The 22,014-nt window shown below is 41.9% G+C and overlaps 1 protein-coding gene across 2 annotated transcripts in view; it reads right to left on the bottom strand.

Moving 5' to 3' along the window:
* Window positions 1–5,466: 5,466 nt before the first annotated feature.
* Window positions 5,467–22,014, bottom strand: part of PLEKHA8 (pleckstrin homology domain containing A8) — a 51,065-nt gene continuing 34,517 nt past the window's right edge. The window contains exons 13-14 of one of the 2 annotated variants that reach the window (XM_070264203.1): window positions 16,577–16,638; window positions 5,467–11,394 (exon numbers count right to left, since the gene is read on the bottom strand). In XM_070264203.1, coding sequence (XP_070120304.1) covers window positions 11,197–11,394; window positions 16,577–16,638 — 260 coding nt within the window. In that variant the 3' untranslated portion in view covers window positions 5,467–11,196. The remainder of the gene's footprint in view (window positions 11,395–16,576; window positions 16,639–22,014) is intronic. The other variant, NM_001197039.2, reaches the window with a different exon arrangement.

Below are 22,014 nucleotides of genomic sequence, written 5' to 3'. Positions count from 1 at the left end.
GCCTGAAAGGTTTCTGCAGAGAAATCCACTGAATGCCTGATGGGGGTTCCTTTGTAGGTTACTTTATTCTGCCTTGCTGCCCTTAGTATTCTTTCTTTGTCATTCAGTTTTGTCAGTTTCAGTACTATATGCCTTGTAGTAGCTCTTTTTACATTGACATATTTAGGAGATCTGGCAGTGTCTTCCACATGGATTTCCTTCCCTAGGTTTGGGAAGTTCTCTGCTATTATTTCTTTGAACAAGCTTTCTACTCATTCTCCCTCTCTTCTCCTTCTTGACTACCTATAATTCTTATGCTGCATTTCCTAATTGAGTCTGATATTTCTCAGAGACTTTCTTCATTTCTTTTTAGTCTTAGTTCTCTCTCCTCCTCTATATGGAGCATTTCAACATGTCTATCTTCAATTATGCTGATACGCTTCTCTATGGAGTCCTCTTGAGCATTCAGGGAAGCCATATTTTATTTCTTCCATTGTGTCTTTCATTTCTAATATTCCTGATTGATTCTTCTTTATATTTTCAATCTCTTTTGTGAAGTAGCTCCTGAACTCATTGAATTGTTTCTCTACATTCTCTTTAACCTGTTTTTTTGATGATAGCTGTTTTGAATTCTTTGTCATTTAGATTACATATTTCTGCGTCCTCAGGACTGACTTCTGGGTACTTGTCATTTTCTCTCTGGTCTGGAGATCTCATATAATGTTTGATATTGCTAGAGGGAGTGGCTCTGTTTTTTCACATCTAGCATTATTTGGTCACAGTTAGCACCTATTGCCACTGGGTGGGGTCAAAAACCACGTATTCTGAGCCCTCTGCCTTCACCCAAAATCCCAGGGGCTGGAGCCACGCTGAGCAGGTGGGGGGAGGGAGGCTTTCTCCTGCATGCTCTGGGGGTTTTCAGCCTCTGCTCTCGCTATCTGCTTTCTTGGGGTATTGGCTTGATGAGGTCATCCCCTGTGAGAGCTTCTGCCCTGGTAGAGGGCTTCCCCCTAGGCTGCAAGGGCTCTTGGGAGTCTTTGATGTTCCTGCAAACAAATGTTCCCTCCCCTGTTCCTTCCCTCTTGGAGGCGTCCTGTGGTCCTGGATAGCAGTCTTTAGGGGAGGGAGTGAAGTTTTCTCTTATCCCATTCCACCTCCTCCAAGGTGGGCTCCAGCCTTTCCACCCTCTATCATATGGTTGTGTGGGTCTCTCTGATATTTTTTGTGTTGTGTTTGGATGTCCTTTCTTGGAGTGTGGATGTTTATTCGTTGTATGTGGAGGGGAAAAATTACTGGGAAAACTCACTCTGCCATGATGCTGATGTCACTCTGGTGAATTTTTTTTAAACTAGTTTTTCCTTTTAACATTCATATTTATTTTAAACTTTAAGAGATGGTGGTTCTGTGATCTGGTCTTACTTATCCTAACAGACCCCAGAGAACAATTTTAAAGGACTAAACCAGCAGCTCTGGGGGTGTCAGTCTGGGCTGCATATTAGAATCACTGGCAGGGACTTTAACAGTACAAGTGAGAGGCTGCCTTCCAAAGACAGATTTAGGAGGTCTAGGAAGGTCCTAGACATCAATGTTTTTATCTGCTTGGTTTTTAAGTCCTTTTAGTGATTCTAATGTACAAACAGGGCTGGGAACAATGAACTGGACTTTGCTTTCTAATTGTTCATAATTTTGTACATATAAGCACCATTTAAAAAACATTTTATACCTGAATTAACAAAGGCAAAATATAAAAAACACAAAGTATTTATACTCTGAGTGGACAGTTGCTCAGAATATTTCTTTTTTTTAAAGATTTTAATTTTTTTCCTTTTTCTCGCCAAAGCCCCCGGTACATAGTTGTATATTCTTCATTGTGGGTCCTTCTAGTTGTGGCATGTGGGACGCTGCCTCAGCATGGTTTGATGAGCAGTGCCATGTCCATGCCCAGGATTCGAACCAACGAAACACTGGGCCGCCTGCAGCGGAGTGCACGAACCTAACCACTCGGCCACGGGGCCAGCCCCGCTCAGAATATTTCTTGAGCAACCAAGAAAGCAGGAAGGAATAGAAGAGATGTGTATGGCTTTCCAAATATTTTTATCAAGCTGGACAACAGAACTAACACATCTGAAAGACTCAGGGAGTACCATTTGAGGTAATGCCCAATTTCTAAGACGATTTTGGAATCCTCCCATGGACAAGGAAGGCACTGTTGGGGGCTGGGTGCACTGACTTGAACGAGATGAACTTTACGATTTAGTGAGGCAGGAGGCTAACCAATAACTAAAACATACACCAAAGAACTACTCAGTTACCATGCAGTTACACTTCCCATCCCAAGTTCTAACTTATTCAGTATTGTTTAGAAATGCAAGAGGTGGGAGCTGGGGCTGTGGCAGAGTGGTTAAGCTTGCACGCTCCGCTTTGAGATCCCCGGTTTTGCTGGTTGGGATCCTGGGTGCGGACCTACACACTGCTCATCAGGCCATGCTGTGGTGGCATCCCACATAGAAGAACTAGAACGACCTGCAATTAGGATATACAACTATGTACTGGGGTTTGGGGGAGGCAAAAAAAAAAGAGGAAGATTGGCAACACATGTTAGCTCAGTGCCAATCTTCCCACCAAAATTAAGACACAAACAAAAAAGAAATGCAAGAGGTGGTTTAGAGGTGAAACCGATGGCTGGGATTTATTGTATCCAGGCAGTATTTCAGGAGAGATTCAATCTGGGCCTTCAGGAAGGGGGAAGGGGAAAGGATACTCCAAGTTTGTGAAGGAATTTGAGTCATGGCATGGAGTCATAAAGGATTTTCAGGTTTGGAAGACAGCAACAGACAGGTTGAAAAGAGCACAGAATTCAGAGATCAAGGCTGTAGCCACTGGGGGTGTGGAGGTCAAGGCAGGTCTTCATAACAAACTGGGCATAGAGCGTGGAAGTGAGGAAGCAGTTTAGGGCATCTGAATTTCTTGCCTGAGAGACTAGAATAATGCTGATGCCACTGACTTAGATGGCAAAGCTTAAGGGGCAACCAAGTTTGGATTTGGGGTTTCAGATGAGGGCAGGACATCTAAGGGTAGATGATCAGTGGCAGGGGGGTCTGGACTGGAGCTCCAAGACCACAACCCAGGTGGGTGACCTGTGCCAGAAGTGTAATTCAAGGGTTATCTGCCTGGAGGCTGCTATCTGAAGCCGTGGAGACAAGTGAATTTAGCAAGTTTGCAGGGATGCAAGTAGAGAGCCAGGTGTAAACCAGGAGGAACCAGGCTGAGAATCAGCCCATCTTCCTCAGCGATTCACAAAACTCGGGGCAAGAGGTTTGGTCAGTGGAACACAACAGTCAGGGGACTGTCTAAGGTGATCTCATGAAGGACTTTGAAGCAGGATTTGACTTTTAAAACATCTAAAAAATTTTCAACAACTTGGACCATCGAGCCAAAGTAAAAAAGCCCTAAAATTGGCCACACACTCCGTGTTAGCAAAAATGTGACAAGTCTGTTCTCTGAGGAAGGAGATGCGTCCACACAGCCAACCACCCAAATACGTCCTCAGTGCTGACGTCAGCGTGGATACAGACACACACGTGTATGTGTGCTCGTGAAAAGGGTCTCAGGCCACTAATCTACCTGTGCGAACATAAGCACAAATACAAATACCAACTCTAGGCTGGTTCCATTCCTTCCTGCTCTTTTGGTTTTTCCATTGATGCCACTAAGCACAGATCTTCCAGGAGTATCCACGTTATCGTAGAATAATCATAGAACAGACAGAAAATGTACCATTATTTGCAGATTCTGGTAGAACAACAAGCAGCAGACACACGTAGCCTCTCCAGCTGGTCCCTCATCACCATGAGGCAGCTCTACTCCCTGACCCACTGGAAGTCAGGACAGATATCCAAAGGTGTTCTCTTTTTGAACCTACCGTGGTTTGTTCTCCAGGAAGTTTATCTTTTCATGGTTCCCAAGTACCCCAGAGGGTGGAGCTAAGGGACAGAAACTGACTTTCTTCATACAACTCCTGTCTGAGCACAGTGCTCCAGGTAGGCGTGGAGAAGGCAGGAGGTAGACAGTTGGTCCTTATACAGCCGTCTCCGGCAGTACTGACGTTCAACATTTATAAGAACGCAGCCATTACAAAAAAAAGCCCCTGGGGTTCTGTGGGAGAACTGCCCATAACTTAGAATAAACAAAGCCCACACCGACTGACTTCAGGTCTGGACAGGCACTCCCATTTTAGACAGCAAGGATGATGGTGGTGGTAGTTCTTCAGTGTACGTCGCTTTAGTTTTCCTTTAAGACTTGCCCATATGCAGTGTGGAACAAGGACACAACTGCTCATCACAGCGACTGTTTCAAGGGATAGAAGGTGCTAAAAGCAGTCTAAGCAAAAAGACTGGGGCCATATTGCAGAGAGACAGGTTTCTCAAGGGGAGGACACTCAGGGCAGGAGAGTAGGCCTCCTGAGAACCGGAAGTAGGAAAGGGGAAGCCAGCCTTCAAGGAAAGCTTGCTGGTGCCCTGGTGACTACACAATTCCTTGTCCTTGCTTCTGGGTGTGCCTGCACCACCCTTTCTTTCCACTTTCTCTTCGTTCTTCTCTTGCACATGGCCTGACATGGCTGCTCCAGCTCAGACTCCATAGGACCCTTTTGCTTAAGCACCTACCACACTTCACTTGTTTCTCCCTCTCCCTTCAATTCCCTTCCCCTCAATTCTAATTGGCTCAGCTCATGTATTTAAAGAGGCGGCTGGAGAGGACGCCTCAAGTGGCCAATAGGTGGGAAGCCTCTCTGAGAAGGGGCTGTGGACAGGGTAGCACCCCAATGCCAGCCATATATATCTTTCTACAGACACCTTAACAACTACCAACAAGTACATGAGAGAAAATCTGACACGTTCAACCCTACTTCATCATCAAGTGATTTAGGCAAAAAAGTATTTGCTATTGAATGTAAATTTATAAACCACACAGCTATTCAAACGTTTTAGCAAAAAAAAAAAAAAAAATTTTAGCAAACATTTGTAGCAAATTCATCTATCTGTTCTGTGGTTTCTCTGAAAACAGAATTTGACCAGGTCAAAGAACACAGCATCTGTGAAAGCAGCTAGTCTTTCTAGAGCGCTTAGAACACCCAGGGCAATGCCATTACAGAAGCCATTTGACGCTTCAAAACTATTTTTTGTTTAGGTTTGATATAGTTTTATAAAGATTTTGGAGCTAGGCAGCCTGAGGTGTAGCCTGGCACTACCCCTCATCAGCTGTGGAACATTAGGGAAGGGGCTTCGGGGCTTCAGCAACCTGTGCCTCGGGTTTCCCACCTGTAACCTGAGGAAAGTAATAGTACAGGCCCTATAGAGTGACTGTGGGGATTAAATGTCTTCATATTTGTAAAGGGCCAGAACGATGCCAGCAATTAGCATGTGATCCATAAATGATACTTGTTATTGACATTTTCAATTAAGCAGAAAACCACACAAAAGCACTTGGTAAAATACTTTAAAAATAAGTTTATTATAACTAACGAATATAAAATCTGACAGATATTTTCAAACATTTTTGCAAAAAAAAGTAAAACCCTCCCGTGTTTCCCCTCCCCACAAGATATAGAGTAAGAACTTGGACAGTTTTACATGAAACCTAAACATGAACTTCTCATTCATCAGTTGGTCCTAAAAGGCTCCAACACATTACATTCTAAGTAAAGGTCCATTAAAATTAAGAAATCAACAAACCACTTGACACTAGCTTTCTACTGTCATTATGATGCTCATTCAAAATGCTGAAGGACAAGAACAGGTAACATAAGACTGCGTGTGACAGATATTCAAAGAGCATGGATCTATGAAACCACAAACATTCGAGATAAGAATACTGGGGGTCGAATTAAACATTGACTTAAAAAATTAATCCAAGGAAATCTATGTACATTGTAGCCTTTGGCATCTGGTCTAATATGTTTCTTCTTTATAGAGACATCATTTGGTCCAATCTAATAACTAGATTAAATTGACCTTAATATATGTCTCATCTGACACAGATTGTCCACAGCCAATTTCATATGAGGTAGTTGAGCTGTTTACTGACATTCTAGTGAAACTGTCATCACACAGGGGACTCATACATCAAACACACCGTGAGACTGGCTCGTTAACCTTCTGGGAAGCAACAGAATTATTTCTGGATCACCCTTGTCATCACTGACTCCATATGCATCTACGCATACAGGAGTGTGTGGGATGAGGTCAGCTTTGCAAGGTGCCTTCATCCCAGGGGACCATCCGCAGGGTGGTTTCTGTTTGTCAAGTACACGGAGGAAATACTGACCACGCTTTAAATACATATAATAGAAAGGATGGTGCTTAAAACAAACAGGATCTCTTTCTTTTGTTCTCACATAGCTTAGCTGAAAACATTTGTTCAATCTGAAAGGGAAGTGATTAAAAAGAGTAACCAAAGAATTTTGAAAACTCTCGCAGTACAGAGTAGTAGTATGCTTTTTCCTTTTAGTGAAAGGCTATATATATAAAACAGTGGAGAGAAAAGTCAATGCATGCGGCGACCTACCGTCAATGTCACTTAGTCATGCCCTGGAGTGCCTTATGCAGCAGTGCTAGTGGGAATCATGCAAACGGCCTCTGCACAGAGACTGACTGCAACAGGGTGGGAAATGGGAACGTTTACAGAGAAGTCTGGTGAACAACAAGTTCATGGAATTGTTGAAAGAACCCCTAACAATCTTGTAATAGATGAGCAGTCTTAAAACACCATTAGACAGCTAACGAATATTTTCTTATGTCATTATTATGAAACCCCTGAGTAAGCAATCGCAATTACAAAGGGACATCCAGAAGCAGAACATATTTCTAAATAAAGCATTCGATACACACTTCACAGGAACGCAGGTTTACTGTACACACGGAAGTTCGTGCACAGACTGTACCAGATCACAGAGCAGCTGAAGTCAGGCCCTCTAAGGCTGAACACATTAGCTCAGCTAATAGAACACTGGCTTAAAACATATTTTACTTATAAATCCTAAATCTAAAAATGTAAAAAAGGTTGATAGTTCACCTTAAAAAAAGAAATGAAACATGAGGGTGGGGAAACTGAAGAACTGTAAAACCTATGACTAAAATCAGAAGCAACTGATTTTAATCGATGATTTAGAAATGCACCATTATGTAACCAACTTCTTATAGGACATGGTAGTTTAGTAGGAAAAAAACACAGAAATAGTTTTCCTTCAGAAAGTTTCCAAAACGCCTCACATCTTATATTGCTCACGACCCTCTGACTCTTTGCACTGCCTTAAGTGATATTTCTTCATACATAGGATTTTCACAATCAGATTCAGTTTCCTTAGTAAGATACCTCTTACTTCAGCTCTTTGACTTCCTTCAAATTTAATAAAGAAAAGTGTACTTTATTGATTGGTCCATACCACAGTTTTCTTAATTAAAAACACTTTCCCGAAAATACAAAGCTGAAAGCATTAACTGTTTGGATATATACACACATGCAATTAATAATCAAAAGAGAAGACTGCAAACTTTTCCAGCAGCACTCATCTTACAATAGGTCACCTTTCCTAGATGCCACATACAAGGCAGTCACCTGCTTTACAGCCACAAATGGAAATAGCGGTTCTTTAAGAAGCTCTTGCAGCCTGGGAAGAGAACAGAATCCCCACTGACTGGGCACCTAGCCCTGGGCTAGGTCTGTGCCAGATGCCCCACATACATGCTAGAAGACGCTGCTGAGGAATGGGGCAGAACAGCTAAGAGGGGATGGACCTGGTGCTCTGATGGGGCACTGCTGGCAGAGGCAGTGAGGCTGAACTACGGAGTTCAGATAACCCTCAGCGTGGAACATGACATTAGGGGAAGCTGTATGTTCAGAATGACATATGAATAATGATGAGAAGGTGCCTCAAGCCACTACTTACACACCCTAATGAATACCGAGAGCCCCGCTTCCAGAACTCCCTGCAGACCTGGATGAAGAGCTGATGAGAAAATCATCTCTACCTCATAGTCACAAGTTGGTTTCACCCCCAAAAGGTATCCCTCCAACTTAACATTTTTCACCAGGATTAGCTACAAGGAATGAAATTTGCTTTCAAAGGACAAAACAATTGCCATCATTGAAAGGACTTTGTTCAGTTTGACAAATACACACTGATCCCTCCTAGGCGTGAAGCCTGGCTTCTCCCGTGGGGAGGAGGGCAGGCAGGGTGAAATGAGGTGCACAGAAGCGCCGTGTGAGGGGTCATCTGAATGTTACTTATCAGCTTCTACTACACCCAGAAGACACATGACCTTCTTCTCCAGGATCTCTTCAAAAGTTACTCTAGAAAAGGAATCCTAAAGATGTTCTGAGCAGTGAGAGCAAGGTGATTACTCTGTCAACAAACATCCTAGTGTTTTCTCACCTCCTCTCACTATCAGGGCGAAAGAAAGCTTAGATGCCCCAGGAATCTCAGAGGATATGGAGGGAAAGACTATGTTTTCTCTCTGTCACTTCTTAGATAGCAACTGCAAACTAGCACAAATCACGACTTTAACTAAAATGGAGAAGCAAATACTGCAGATCCAGGAGGATGCTCTGACTGTGCCAAGCTTCGGGTCAAGTTGAATTTATCATCTAGCATTAGGTTCAATTTCTAGTTATTTTTACTTAAGGACCCTCAGAGCTTTACACATCTTAGGCAAACTTAATACGCTCCAGTGAGGAAAATATCTATCAAAAGACATTACTCCCTTTCTGTAGGGTTGGAAAAAGGGTAAGTAGAAAATGTAACATTCAAATTACTCAAGTTATTCTGATCTGGGTTCCTGATGATCCCAGAAAGTATGAAACCCTTCCTACTGAGAGAACTGAGTCACACACACCAAGGCAGTACCTACAAACGTGAAACGGCCATGCCGAGCAGCTTTCTTTTTGTGTATATTCAGAGCCTCAGTGGCAGATCTGAGGTATTTTCAGTGTGCCCACCCCCCTCTCCAAGAGACCACACGAGTTCACCTGAGGTGACAAGGAGCCCCAGCAGTTGCTTAAACGGTCATGCCTCACAACACTCAGAATCTCCTGGTAGCATCCCCTCCCAACGGCACAACGCCTAAAGTGTCTTCATGCAAGCTATGAGCAAAGACTGGCTGCTTTTTCTTTTTTCCCCTTTAGGAGGCTATGTCAAGGGCAGGAAGTCTAAATTATCCCCTAGTCCTGCCATCACATTCACAGTAGCCAGAGAAGGAGATCCACACTAATGACTCGTGGGAGTGGGGTAAAATAACACGCACACCTTGGCAGCTGTCAACAGCAAATGCTAAAGTACAAAAGAATCAATGTCATTTTAGCACCCTTTTTCTCCCTAGCCTTAAAACATCTGACGTTGCTTTTCTAAGTTTAAGCATTTCCCAGAAGTCTTTATATGAGCAGAGTACCTGCTTCATTCATTTGAGCTAAACAGCGCCTATTTGTTTAAAGACAGACAGGAGACAAAATCAATACCCCCCCCCCCCCCCACAGTAACCTCTCTGCCTAAGGAGAGAGTTCTCTTTGCCCAGGAACAGCATTCTCCAGGACTGCCCAGGTAGCACGCACCTGTGCCCCTCGAAGGAGCTCACCTTCTACCCTGGGGAGCTACCTCGTGCTGGAACTTCCCTTCCAGCTACTCCAAAGAAGTAGACTTGAACGGAGAAGGCACCCGTGGCTTCTGTCCCATGCACACTCTTGGCAGCGTGGCCTGCCGAGAGACTAGGGCCACAGTCCTGGCATCACACTTTTCAGGAGAATGCCTACACAAGGTTGTTTTATGAAACATTTAAACGTCACTTTTAAATCATGACGGAGTCCCAAAGCTTCTGAGATTGATAAGAGCTTCATTTAGTTTGCTCTGACTATTGGTGATTAAACCCAGATTGATCACAGAGCACATTCAGAACTGTGGTCGCTGTGTGCAACACCAAGGCCCACTGGCTGGGCGTCGACGCTGGTTCAATTAAGAAGCTGCTGGGTAAACTCACTCCACTTCTCACTTGCCCTTTATCTATTTTATTTCAATGATAGCCTCTTTCTCTTTGAAGAAATGGACACATCACTTAGCCCATGCAGAAGACTGGGAATTGTGAAAACTAGAATTTGATCTCATGGTTCTTTGACTCTGTGTGCACAAGAATCACTTGGAAAGTTTATTCAGATGCAGATTCCTGAGTCCTGCCCCCACAATTCTGGTTCTTCAGGTCAGGGTAAGGCCGGGGAATTTGCTTTCTGAACAAGCACTCCATATGATTTTGATGCACAGATGGTCCAGATCACACTTAGAAATCACCTGGTTCCTCTAGCGTCTGTGTGACTGTGAGTGAATCCTTCAATCTCTAAACCTTACTTTTGAAATTGAGTAAGAATCCATGAATGTCACGGTTTTGCTGTCACGTCCGATTGACATAATGCATGGGAAAGCATGCTGGGAAAGTGTGGGCACTAGAGAGGGGTCATCTTGGATGACCTGTCCCCCTCTCCCATACATCCTCCAGCTTGGGCTCAGGGCACACCGCTCATCTCTTCCTAGTGTCCCCACCTGTAAACAGGGATGGATCCCATGTTTATGGAGTCCACCTCCCACACTGACATGGTCACACCAGTGCCCCGAGCACCTTGCCACCAGGTTCTTCTCACTCGCAGAGCCACAGAGCAGAGGGTTCCCCAGGGAGGGTCTAGGAGAGCAAACTCTACGTGTCAACAGCTTCGACAAAGGGGCTTAGCTCCGTCCAAAGTTTTAGTCTAGTTCTAAGTTGCCTGGAACCCTGCCTGTGAGTTACAGCCCTTGATACAGAACTAGCTCATTTTCAGCTTTGGTTTGGGTGGCCCATTAAAACTAAAAGCCAAAAACAAAACAAAACACAAAACTAACAAATTCATTTGTCAAGTCTGCTCTTCTAACTTGCTGTTCAAGTCTACATAACAGGTATGATTTGGTTCCCAGAGGCCCTTTGAACTGAAATCTATAGCACCTTGATTTTTTAATACACAAAACACACATGCATTTAAAAAAATGATATATAAAAGCACTAGGCTCTGCCTCCTCCTCTCCATCCCCTCAAGTAAGGGGCTGGAGAGGGCTGAAGCTGCTGCTGCTGCTGGAAATTAAACAGGGCAACAAAACACTTTCGCGAACTTTATTCCCTGAAGTTAGGAGGTGGCCCTGTCCTGCAGACGTCATACCACCTCGTCAGACTCCAGTCCGTGGACCTCGTATAAAGTGTCCAGTATCGCCAGCTGCTTTTCCATGGCAGGAAGGTAAAGGCTGAGATCCCTCTGCATCCCAACACTGAAAGCTGCTTTCTGGTGGTCACCTTCCTTTATGGTTAACGCGGCCACAAAATCTTCATAGGATGGAGCTGCCCTCAGAGCTAACTGCAAAAGAATTGCCCGTGAGAATCTGCATCACGTTTCTCTCTCTTGCACACTTTACTCTAATGCAGGAGCGCATGCATGCACACACACTCACACATACAGAGCTGCAGAGAGCAGGAGTAAAAAAATAGGAATATGTCTTTCTGACTCGTGGACTCTAAAACTATGTTTCAAGCACCAAATCAAATAATTTTAAGGCTAGAAGAAGCAAGTATGTACTTGGCCCATCTTGAGGATGAACAACGCCATCAAGTCAGGGAATGCTGAGAGAGTCTGAGAAAAGCTCCTTTCTCATTCGCAGTGTGATCCAGACTATCCCCCTTGAATCCTCAGTGTCCACCTCTATGCATGTTGCTGCCACAGTCTTTGTTCCCATGTGGCCAGCCTTCCAGGGCACCTCAATCTCCCATTTGTGTCTCATCTCCATATATCTTTCTTTGCATGTCTCCTACTTCCCCTCACATGGATATTTCCTTTGTATTCTTGAATATTTTCTAAAAAGGAAGGGAGCTAACATTTGTTGTTTGCTTGTGCACTGATGCTTTGATGTATTTATCCCAGTTAATCTTTATAAGAACCTGTAGAATTTATATCCCTATTGTACAGATGAACATCACGTAGCTAATGAGTGCCAGGGTCAGGATCTGAACTCGGGGTCATCTCTGTGCTTTTCAACCACACCACGACATCACATGACTTCCCTGATGAAAGATTTCCTAGGCTCCTTATAGCTCCCCTCCCTTTACAGGCCAACTGTACCCTAAGCTTGCTAAAATCTGCTGCCTGGCATCCACTGGGCTGGCTCTCTTGGGATCTCTGGAGACTTTTTGGAACCTTGAATTATCATTCTACAGTTGCTTTCTTGAGTTTCCTTATGCTTTCAAAGTCTTGGAGAATCAACCCTCCCCCTCTAAGCAACTGGAGGGTGATTGGCATTATGATGTAGTGGTTCAAGCACAGGCTTGGGTGAAGGAGACCCTGACTCGAATTCCAAATCTTTCACATATTAGCTTGAGGAATTTAAGCAAGGTTCTTACCCTCCTAGAACCTCAGATTTCTTGTCTGTAGAAGAGGACTGATACCTCTTGCCTTATTTGAAGGATTAATGGGACACGTGTAGTGTGTTTAGGCCACTGCCTGGCACATAATAAATACTCGAATAACGGTAGGGGTACAAAGGAGAGAGCAGAGAATGAAAGGAAGACAATTATCCAAAAATATAAGTGAGAAAATCTCCCAGAACTGAGGGATATGAGTCTTCAGATTTAAACAGCTATCCATAATGCTCTGCATAATGAATGCTAACAACCAAAAGATGAACACCATAAAATTCTAGAATGTAGGGATAAAGATCCTAAAAGCATCCAAAAGAGGGTGAGCAACAGTTTATACACAATGGAATGGTATTAGATTTTACAGTAGTAACAGTGGAAGCTGGAGGACAATAGAGGAATGCCTTCAAAGTTCTGAGAGAAAATTATTATCAACCTAGAATTTTATACCAGCCAAAGCATCACTCTAGAAACAAAGGGCAGAATAAAGACATTTCAGACATGCAGGAACTCAAAATTTTAGCTCCCGTGTATCCTCTCTTGGGAAGCTACTGGAGGATGGACACCACCCAAAGGAGGGATGAGATCAAGAAATAGGAAGTCGGAGGACCTAGGAAATGAAATTAGGGTGAGGTGGATTCAATACAGGAAAATTCATGAAGAAAAGTCCCCGGGAAATAGCAGTACAACAGGCCTGAACAATTAATTCAGATTGGAATAAGCATTTAGAAAGTTCTAGAAGGGAAGTCTCTAAGAAAAAAAACGCAGATAATCTGATAGATTTGTGAGTTCAGAATGACCATGACTTGAGAAATCTAACGGTGCACGGAAAAATATAAAACTTGTATAAGAACAAAAAAATCATAGAATTTTGCCTTCTCATCATCAGGATAACTTGTGATATAATTATATTGGGAAGGTGGAGGCGGCGGAGGTGAAGCAGGGTTAGCGAGGCCTAAGAGCTAAATTCTAATCTATGACAGAAAGCCAACAGTAAGGACTAAAACGGCGAAGGCCACAAAGAACGGTAAACATTTTTAGAACTGCAGAGGTGTTGGAAGAGACAGCCACAGTGGAAAGTGGAGGCCTCTCTGCAGTGAGCCAGGGAAGCAGGAGCAGAAGGCAGGGACTGCTAGTTTTTGTTACAATCTTTTTGGACTTTTTGATAAAAAACAAAACCGAACCCTATGTACAAAAGTTTAAGCAAAATTTTTTTAAAATGTTTCTCCAGAGTGGGGCCCAGGACTATTCCTTGAAGGCTCCTAGAGGGCTGTGGTGGAGCCAAGTCTATCTGGGAACCAACCATAGAACTCAATTGAAGAGGAAACCAGAAAGGTCAGATGATGGACGGTTAGTAACCACACTGGAGACAGAGCCTGGACTGGGCGTCAGTTCCATGGCCTACAACTGTGTGAAGATAAAGGTTCACTATTTGGTTGGTAAATGAGTCAAATCCCTTCAGCGTAAAAGACGTTTCCCTGAGCAACTGAGATCAGTTACATGAATTTGCCCCTGATAAATAATAAGCATGTTAGGAAACTCAATGAAGTTTCCAAAGGAGGGAGGACTTGAAGAACAATGGTAGAGAGGCTGAAAGGGCCTGTCGAGCTCCTCTATTGATAAGGCTGTTGCCAAATGCTTGACAAAATCTATTTCCTTAAAAACCAGCAACTTTAAAAATTATTGGCAATAATATCAAGGACCTTCAAAATGTTCTTACTGTATAACTTCGGGTGTATTACCTCGCCTCTTCATTCTCAGGTTTCCTTGTTTATAAGCAGGGAAAATAAGAGAGCCTACCTCACAGTTATGAGATTAATAATTATATATGTAAAGCACTTAAAATAATGTCTAGTGCATGGTCAGTGCTCAAAATTCTAAGTTGTGGTGGTAGTTCTTGGTATTAGACATACCAATTCTACTTCTAGGAACCTATTTTGAGGAAATAAGAGTTTTAGTCAAAAACGGATATTAATAGATGCTGTTTCATTTGGAAAAACAAACTTAGAAGCAGCTTAAATCTCCAATACTGTGGATTGAGCAAATAAATACAGTAGTTCCATACTAGGGAAATATTACGCAGTCACTAAAAATAATGATTTTCAAAGATTCTTATGGGTATTTAAAAACGGTCATGATATAATCTATTAAGTATGGGGAAAGAATACAAAATTATACTGTAAGCTAAATGTCAAATAAATTTATATGCATATACAGAGTAAGTATACAAAATAATTATACACATATAAGCATGCAGATATAAAAATATAAGTAGATATATATCTAGATAAAAATATAAAATTAGAACAATATTTAAAAGAATATGTAAAAATATATAAAAATAAAAGCTAAGAAGGTAAAACACAAAAATGTTTAAAATGGTTATTATGGAGTGGTGAGAATATGGACAATTTTAATTTTTTCCCTTTCTATTCTTCCATGATTTCTAAAAATTTTTGCCAGTTTAAATTACTATATATTTGGAAAAATGCTGTAAGTGAAAAAGTCCTTTTAAAGACTCATGCTTATGATAAATTTTCTGCTGTAGATGCATTCTTGTTGGCAACATCTCTTGGATCATTAATATTTCAGGATTAAACTTTGCCTTCTATACTGAAAAAAAGCACACCCACATTTTTGTTTCTTGTAAAAGGGGCAACACAATGTTTTTATGCTTTGTCATCTCACCAAGAGAACATGGGTGTCAGGCACCTGCAAGCAAACACAGTATTTACTCAGGAAGATCAATGAATGAAGCAGCTTCCATTGTCTAACTACTCATTAGCAGCTTCTCAATTATTCTGTCTTCAGTGCAGAGAACTGCGATGTGGGGGATGAGCACTAGCCTCAGAGACAGTAGATCTGGGTTTAGAGCTGGCCTCTGCCACAGCCTCACATGGAGACTCTGGGACTAAAATGAACAGTTCTGAACTTGTGAAATAGTGGGAGTTAATCCTGAGGATTATCAAAGATAATGAACATGGAAGTGCCTGGCACAGTGCCTAGTGGCACAATAGGCGTCCAATAGCCACATGGTAGCTATTATGATTATTGCATGTTTATGCACTGAAGGTAAGCGTGGGCACTTTGTAGCATAACTGGTCTGGCTCCTATTCTAGTGAACAGTAGGATATGGAGCTAGTTATCTCCATGCTTTCAAAAAAGATTTCATTTTCACTTAAATTTGATTTCTTATACTATAAATTCTTCCGACTTTCTTTACCTGGCTCCTAATAAATCGCGACCTAAACAGTTCTTACCTTAGGCAAATGATGTCTCCTATGCTTTAAATTTGTAAAAGCCATCATCTGCAAGACTATTTTTATCTCCTGACCTTCCAAAGAACACTCACATTCTATGCGTTTCCTAGTGTTCTACTGTACACGAGACTCTGCCTTACGGCTGCATCTGACTCAGGCTGACCTCTCCCCGGATGGGAGAATCGCTGAGTATCAGCACTGACATGAACGGGCCGTCTATTCCTGCTATTTTACTAAGCAGGCTAACTGACTTGTCCAGGGGACTAGGACTCCCATGTGTGTGTTCTTCCTAGGTCAACACGCTGGGAGGGAAGAAGCGGTGGTTAACAGGAGCCAAAAACACATGAATACAAACACCTCCACAATGAAAATAACTGGGTAAGAAGAGATTTCTAGCCCTAGCTGCTGGCACACTCCATTCAGTTAACATTCAAAGATAAAATTTAACTAAGTAAAAAAATTTTTTAAAAATCGACTAAAATCCGAGAACTAACAGGATTGAATACAGCAGGCAGCAGAGGGAGCTACGAGCTTGAAGGCAGCACTGATTTCCCACAACGGTGAGAATTTGCCAGCTTCCTGCCTACCTCTGCACTGATGCTCTTTACCACCTTATCAGAAAGGCAACTACTTCTGAGGCAAAGCTCCACGAGGTCACTAGGACTGGACAGGATAAAGCACACCATCAGTCTTCCCTACTCTACACACTTCCGATAGCCAGCATTTCCACACACAGACCTACAGACTTAAACGAAATAAGCAACATTTTACTCTTATTCTCAAAAACGAAGCAAACAGAAACAGCACACACACAAATCAAAACACCTTGCTGTGACCATCAGAACATTAGGAGGCAGAAGGACTACTTACCGCAAAAACCCCTCGAACTACCCAGCCGTGGTGCTGCCGTAATGTTTTACCATACGCGTTATCTTGAAAAGAAGAAAAACTCCATGAAGAACAATTTCATCAGAACTTGATGTGCTATTTGTATCACGTGCTTTCTAAAATACGCAGTAGCATGGTCCTATGTTATTGGACACCGACTAAAAAAGCCTAATGACAAGATTATGTACTCCGAAAGTCTTGAGTAGGGAAAAACCTATGCAAAAAAAAAAATTTTTTTAAAGAAAAATAGATATTTCCACTCTTACTCTGTGTCAATATATATAACTTCAGCTTATTATCATGGTGGGAAACATTCAATATATATAAGGAAATAAAGAGGGAAGAAAGGATATTGGAAAATTGAGACTGAATACAATTACAAAGACACTGCAAAAATATAAAAATGCAGTTCTTTGAAATGTTGGGTGACCCTGAGCCAGTCCCTCAGATGCCCTCTCTTACCATCTGTTTGTCTCTTTGTAAAATGATCTCTAAGGCTCTTTTCAACTATTCTGGGATGTCAAATGTTTGTCCTAGATGTCTCTATGACCCCAGATGTACAGTATTAAATCTAGAAACCTTTAAAACTATTATGAAAAGAATGGCTTGAAGTTATTAAGTTGGTTATAAAGTAATTGGTGCAGCCTATTAATAAACGTCATTCATATTCTAGACTTTAAAGATAAAAACCTATTATTCTTGTCTCAATGTGTTTTAAAATGAGATTTAAAAACTGGTATATAATAATTTTAATTACCAAAAAAGCCCCTCAAGAACAAGATGACTGCATCTTATGCAAGGGATGTGTTCCTGAAGGCTCTGAATAATTCAATATATGAAAAATTCAAAACTGATTTTTCTATAGGAATAAACGTATTCTCAGGAGGCAAAGATCTACATCACCACAGTGCATTTTTACTTCAATGCTCCATTTTATTTTCTAAGCATCATCTCCAATAGTTTACAGAGTGTTCATTCCTAAATTAACAGCACAGAGTATCATGGGGGTTGTTTGACCTTCTTCATCATGTTTTATCCCATCTAAATTCTATTCCAAACTTACTTATTTTCATGTGTCAGTTTCAGCACTAGTACACGTACCACCATTTAATCAATGCTTAGGTGACATTATAATAAGATATAAAAACATTTTAAATTATAACAAGAGCTGATGTTAAAATAACAGAAAAACAGACACCAAAACTCCAACCACCAATTCCTATGCAGTAAAAAGCAATGTGGTTCACAGAATACAGTGAAAGAAGGTGAAGTGTCTGCATTTTACTGACCAAAATGGGGCTGTCCTGTAATTGTAGTTAAACAGCTTACAACTTACTCAAATTTTGATATTATGTAATTCTTGTTAACTTCTATTTTTAAAATTTGGGTGAGACTTTATTAATACTTTTAGCATATCCTACTATTGATTTCACATAATTTGAATTTGCATAAAATACAATTATATTTTACATAAAAGAAGACTGTACCTTTGAAATATAACAGCAGATTTCCCTGGCTATCTAAAGTTTTAGGAACAGGTTGAAATGCCAGCACTTAGGATGGCAAAGCTAAAGCAGAAATTATAAAAAATTAATAAATTCAAGTACGGAAAAGAACCTTAGAAACAGTCTAAAGAAGGACTCAAGGTTAAATTTAATTATTTTCTTAGGAGAACAGTCTGAATAGACTAGGGCAAGGTTCCAAGATACAAGTCTTCAACATGAGCCACTCTTAAAACCTACCTGATTCTCTAAGGGGACAGATCAGGGACATTTTAGATCGTATACAAGCTCTTAGTGAAGAAAAGGTGGCTGGCCCACAAAGTGTATAGTGCAGATGGGCAGAAAATAACTAGGCACAGCCTCTGAAGTAAATCAACAACACAATCAACTTTCCAACCACCCAAGGAGCCATCTGGGCTGGCAAGACAGTGTGCAGGTCCATGGAAAACATCCTGAGGTGAGGCACAGAGGTAAGATAGCGGGAATCCCTTCTTTCTTGTGATCCTAATCCAGGCAAGGTATTAAATGCCATTATAATAAACAGGTGAAATTCAATGCCATTCAAATCTGCTGGATTTTACATCCATGATGGAACAGCTGCTCCATTCAACAAGAATTTAGTGGGAGTCTACCACATGCCCCACACTGTGCCAGCAGCAGAGATCCTCGGGGGACTGAAACTCAGTCAGTCCCCTGCCCTCAGGAAGTCCAGGGGCTCCTAAGAGAGCTAGCCCTTTAACATCATTATCATACAAACTGCCAACTGCTATAGTAGAGATCTGTACACGGTGCTACGGGAACATAGAGGACAGGAAGACAATTCCAGCCAGGGGGTGTGTGGACAGAGAACGCTCCAGAGGGGTCTCAAATGCTGGGTAGGGCAGAGAGAAGGGTGCAGACAGAGGGAGCAGACGGAGCTGTGAGAGACGGCGGCATGCCGGGCACGGAGTGGGGCGCAGTTCACTGGGGCTGAAGATCACTGGGGCTGAGGCCAAATTGTGAGGACCTTATATGCCACGTCAGGGATTCTGAACTTCCCACTTGAGGCACAGTGGCAGTTTAAAAAATATAACACTGCTTTTTTCTGATTTCACAAGTATTCAATACTCACTATTAAAAATATGGAAAATACAAAAATGAGAGAACTAAAGAAACCTATAATCATGCTCCCAGCGATAAGCACAGTGGGCATTGTAGAGGTATATTCTTAGTCCTTTTCTCTATACAGATAGTATTATTTTCTTCTACTTACAGCCATGATCATTCTGACTTGGAATTGCGGTAGGGAAGTAACAAGGTGAGATTCACTTTTCTTTACAGTATGCAGCAACGTAGCCGTGCTGGTCTCTGAGCCTTCAGCTCCGAAGCCCACCTGGCTGGACAAACTGCCTGTGTACAAGGGCTCTGGACCTGGGGCTATGCCAACCTCACGGACTTGACACCTTTCCTATACTTTGCCATTAAAGTCAACCATTCAGAAAAGCCCAGAAACGCTTCTCCATGGCCCCTTCAACAGGACAGCAAGAAAACAGAGGTGCTGTGAGTCCAAATAACACTGGCAGCTGGTCTAAGGAAGAGGGAGTGTCTGCAGAGCAGCACGCCGGTCTATGTCCTCCCACCCGGCCCTTCTAGAGGAGCAGCTGTTCCTTGCTGTGCCTGCACTTGCCAGAGAAGAGTCCCACAGGGCAGATGTGGGCCAGACGGTCTAATGGGAGAAGAGGCAGTCAGAGAATTTGGGCTGGGTCCTGACTCAGGCCCAGGAAGACCACTGCTGCAATTTAAAACCAACAAATGAAACAAAACTCATCAAAAAAAAAAAAAAAAGACTTGGTGAAAGTCCTTAACTGACTTCTAGGGCTGCAAATCTCCCTGCCACGTGAGGCTGCATTAAAATAAGATGAAGTCTAAGCCTGACCTATTTTGGTTACCCAGAGAAGATTAGATAATGAAATACATTAATCTTCACTGTAATACCCATTCATTATCATAATGCATGTTCTATAATCTGGAGGTATTTTTGGCCTCTGAAAGACATAAATGATACCCTTCTCCCAGCTCTTTGAGATGTGTCAGTTCCTGAGAGACTGAGTCCAAATACCTGAGTAGGAAGCCTTGATAATCACCTTGCTCAATTTTCTTCCTTTTACAAATGGAGAAACAGAAGACAGAGAGAGACAGTGACTTGCTCAAGGTCACAAAGCTAAAAGCAATGAGAACCTGAGGCACTCTTGTTGAATTAAACCATTCTGCTGAAAGACTAATGTTCATACTTTGTGAAACAAAATAATGAAAATGAAAAATGTGCCTTTTCTAGTCATTTCCTGAAAGAATTAGAACCTAATTCTGTTCATGGAAACAACAAAAACAGAACTGATTTCGTTACTGGTAACTCAGAAACTTGCTACGAGGTATTTAGAAATTATGCCTAAACCTGTTATAATATCTGATCAAGAACAACCTTTCCATTACTGTTGGTGGACAACTATTCTGTCCCAGAACTGAATACAGGAGAGTGTTTCTGTACTGTAAACCTATAATTGTAAGACTTTGTAAAGTTACTGCAGGTTGTAGAGAGGACAAAGAAGGCATGTAGATTTCAGTTTTAAGAGAGAGCTTGAGAAGTGAATAAGCAAAGCCAGGAGAGGTGGAATCACTCGTTCACTGAGCTCTGGAAATGAGCTAAACCAGGCAGTCTTAGGCAAGAATCAGGAACTGGGAGTGGTTTGAAAGTGAACAAGCAGTGAACAAATCTGAAAAATAATACTGAGTGAAAAAGGAAGAATGTGTATCATGTGACACCAGGTATATGAGTTTAAAATATGCAATACAATATTAGATACTGTTTATGGACACATATATAGTAAAAGTATAAAAACACTTATTATATAAACAGCGAATTCAGGATGAAGATCCTTGGAAAATGAGAGGAGTAATGGGGTCATGAGCCAGCCCTGGTGGTCTAGTGGTTAAGATCTGGTGCTCTTACCACTGCGGCCCGGTTTGTTTCCTGGTCAGGGAAACTCGCCACCCGTCTGTTGGTTGTCATACTGTGGCAGCTGAGTGTTGCTATGACACTGAAAGCTATGCCACCAGTATTTCAAATACTAGCAGGGTCACCCACGGTGGACAGGTTTCAGTGGAGTTTCCAGACTAAGACAGACTAGGAAGAAAGACCCAGTCACCCACTTTCAAAAAATTGGCCACGAAAACCCTATGAATAGCAGTGGAGCATTGTCTGATATAGCACCAGAAGGTGACAGAAGGGTACAAAAAAGAGCAGGCAGGGTTCTGCTCTGCTGTACACAGGGTCACTAGGAGTCGGACTCAACTTGACAGCACTAACAACAAAACAACAGTGGGGTCAAGGAGTGGTACATGTGTACTATATTGAGCTATTTTATATATTTGGTCAAGTGATGGATATTTGTTAAATGTTTGAAATATTTATAATAAAAAAAACTGAGCTACTAGGAAAGTATCCTCTGAATTCTTTACTGTGACTAAGCTTCAGGCAAAATGAACTGTATGGAGAAAAGCCAACTCAGTAACCAGTGGACAGAGGCAAAACACGTACCCAGAGATATCCTTTGTTAACTTCAGGCACTATCAAGATGAACACTTGTACTGTAAGCCAATTCTGCCATTAGAGGCACATGCTGTGAGTAGTTTTGGAGAGGGCATGACTTGATTCATGTTCCATAGTATTTTCAGAATAATCAGTCAAGTTCTGATTTCGTGCTAAATATCTGATTATGAGTTCGACTTTTTCATCTAGCCTTCCTTGTCTGCGAAAGCCTGTCATATTAAACACATAACTAAAAAGCATCCTTTTAGAATGTTTCCTATTTTGTGCTAGAGATCTTGGTTGGCCTAATGTTTATCTGACATTTATGGAATCATTCCAAGGCGAGGGACGTG

This window comes from Equus caballus, chromosome 4, assembly GCF_041296265.1.
Source record: "Equus caballus isolate H_3958 breed thoroughbred chromosome 4, TB-T2T, whole genome shotgun sequence".
Classification (NCBI taxonomy): Eukaryota; Metazoa; Chordata; class Mammalia; order Perissodactyla; family Equidae; genus Equus; species Equus caballus.
The sequence above is the reverse complement of the archived record's forward strand: the minus strand, read 5'-3'. Positions and strand labels throughout refer to the sequence as shown.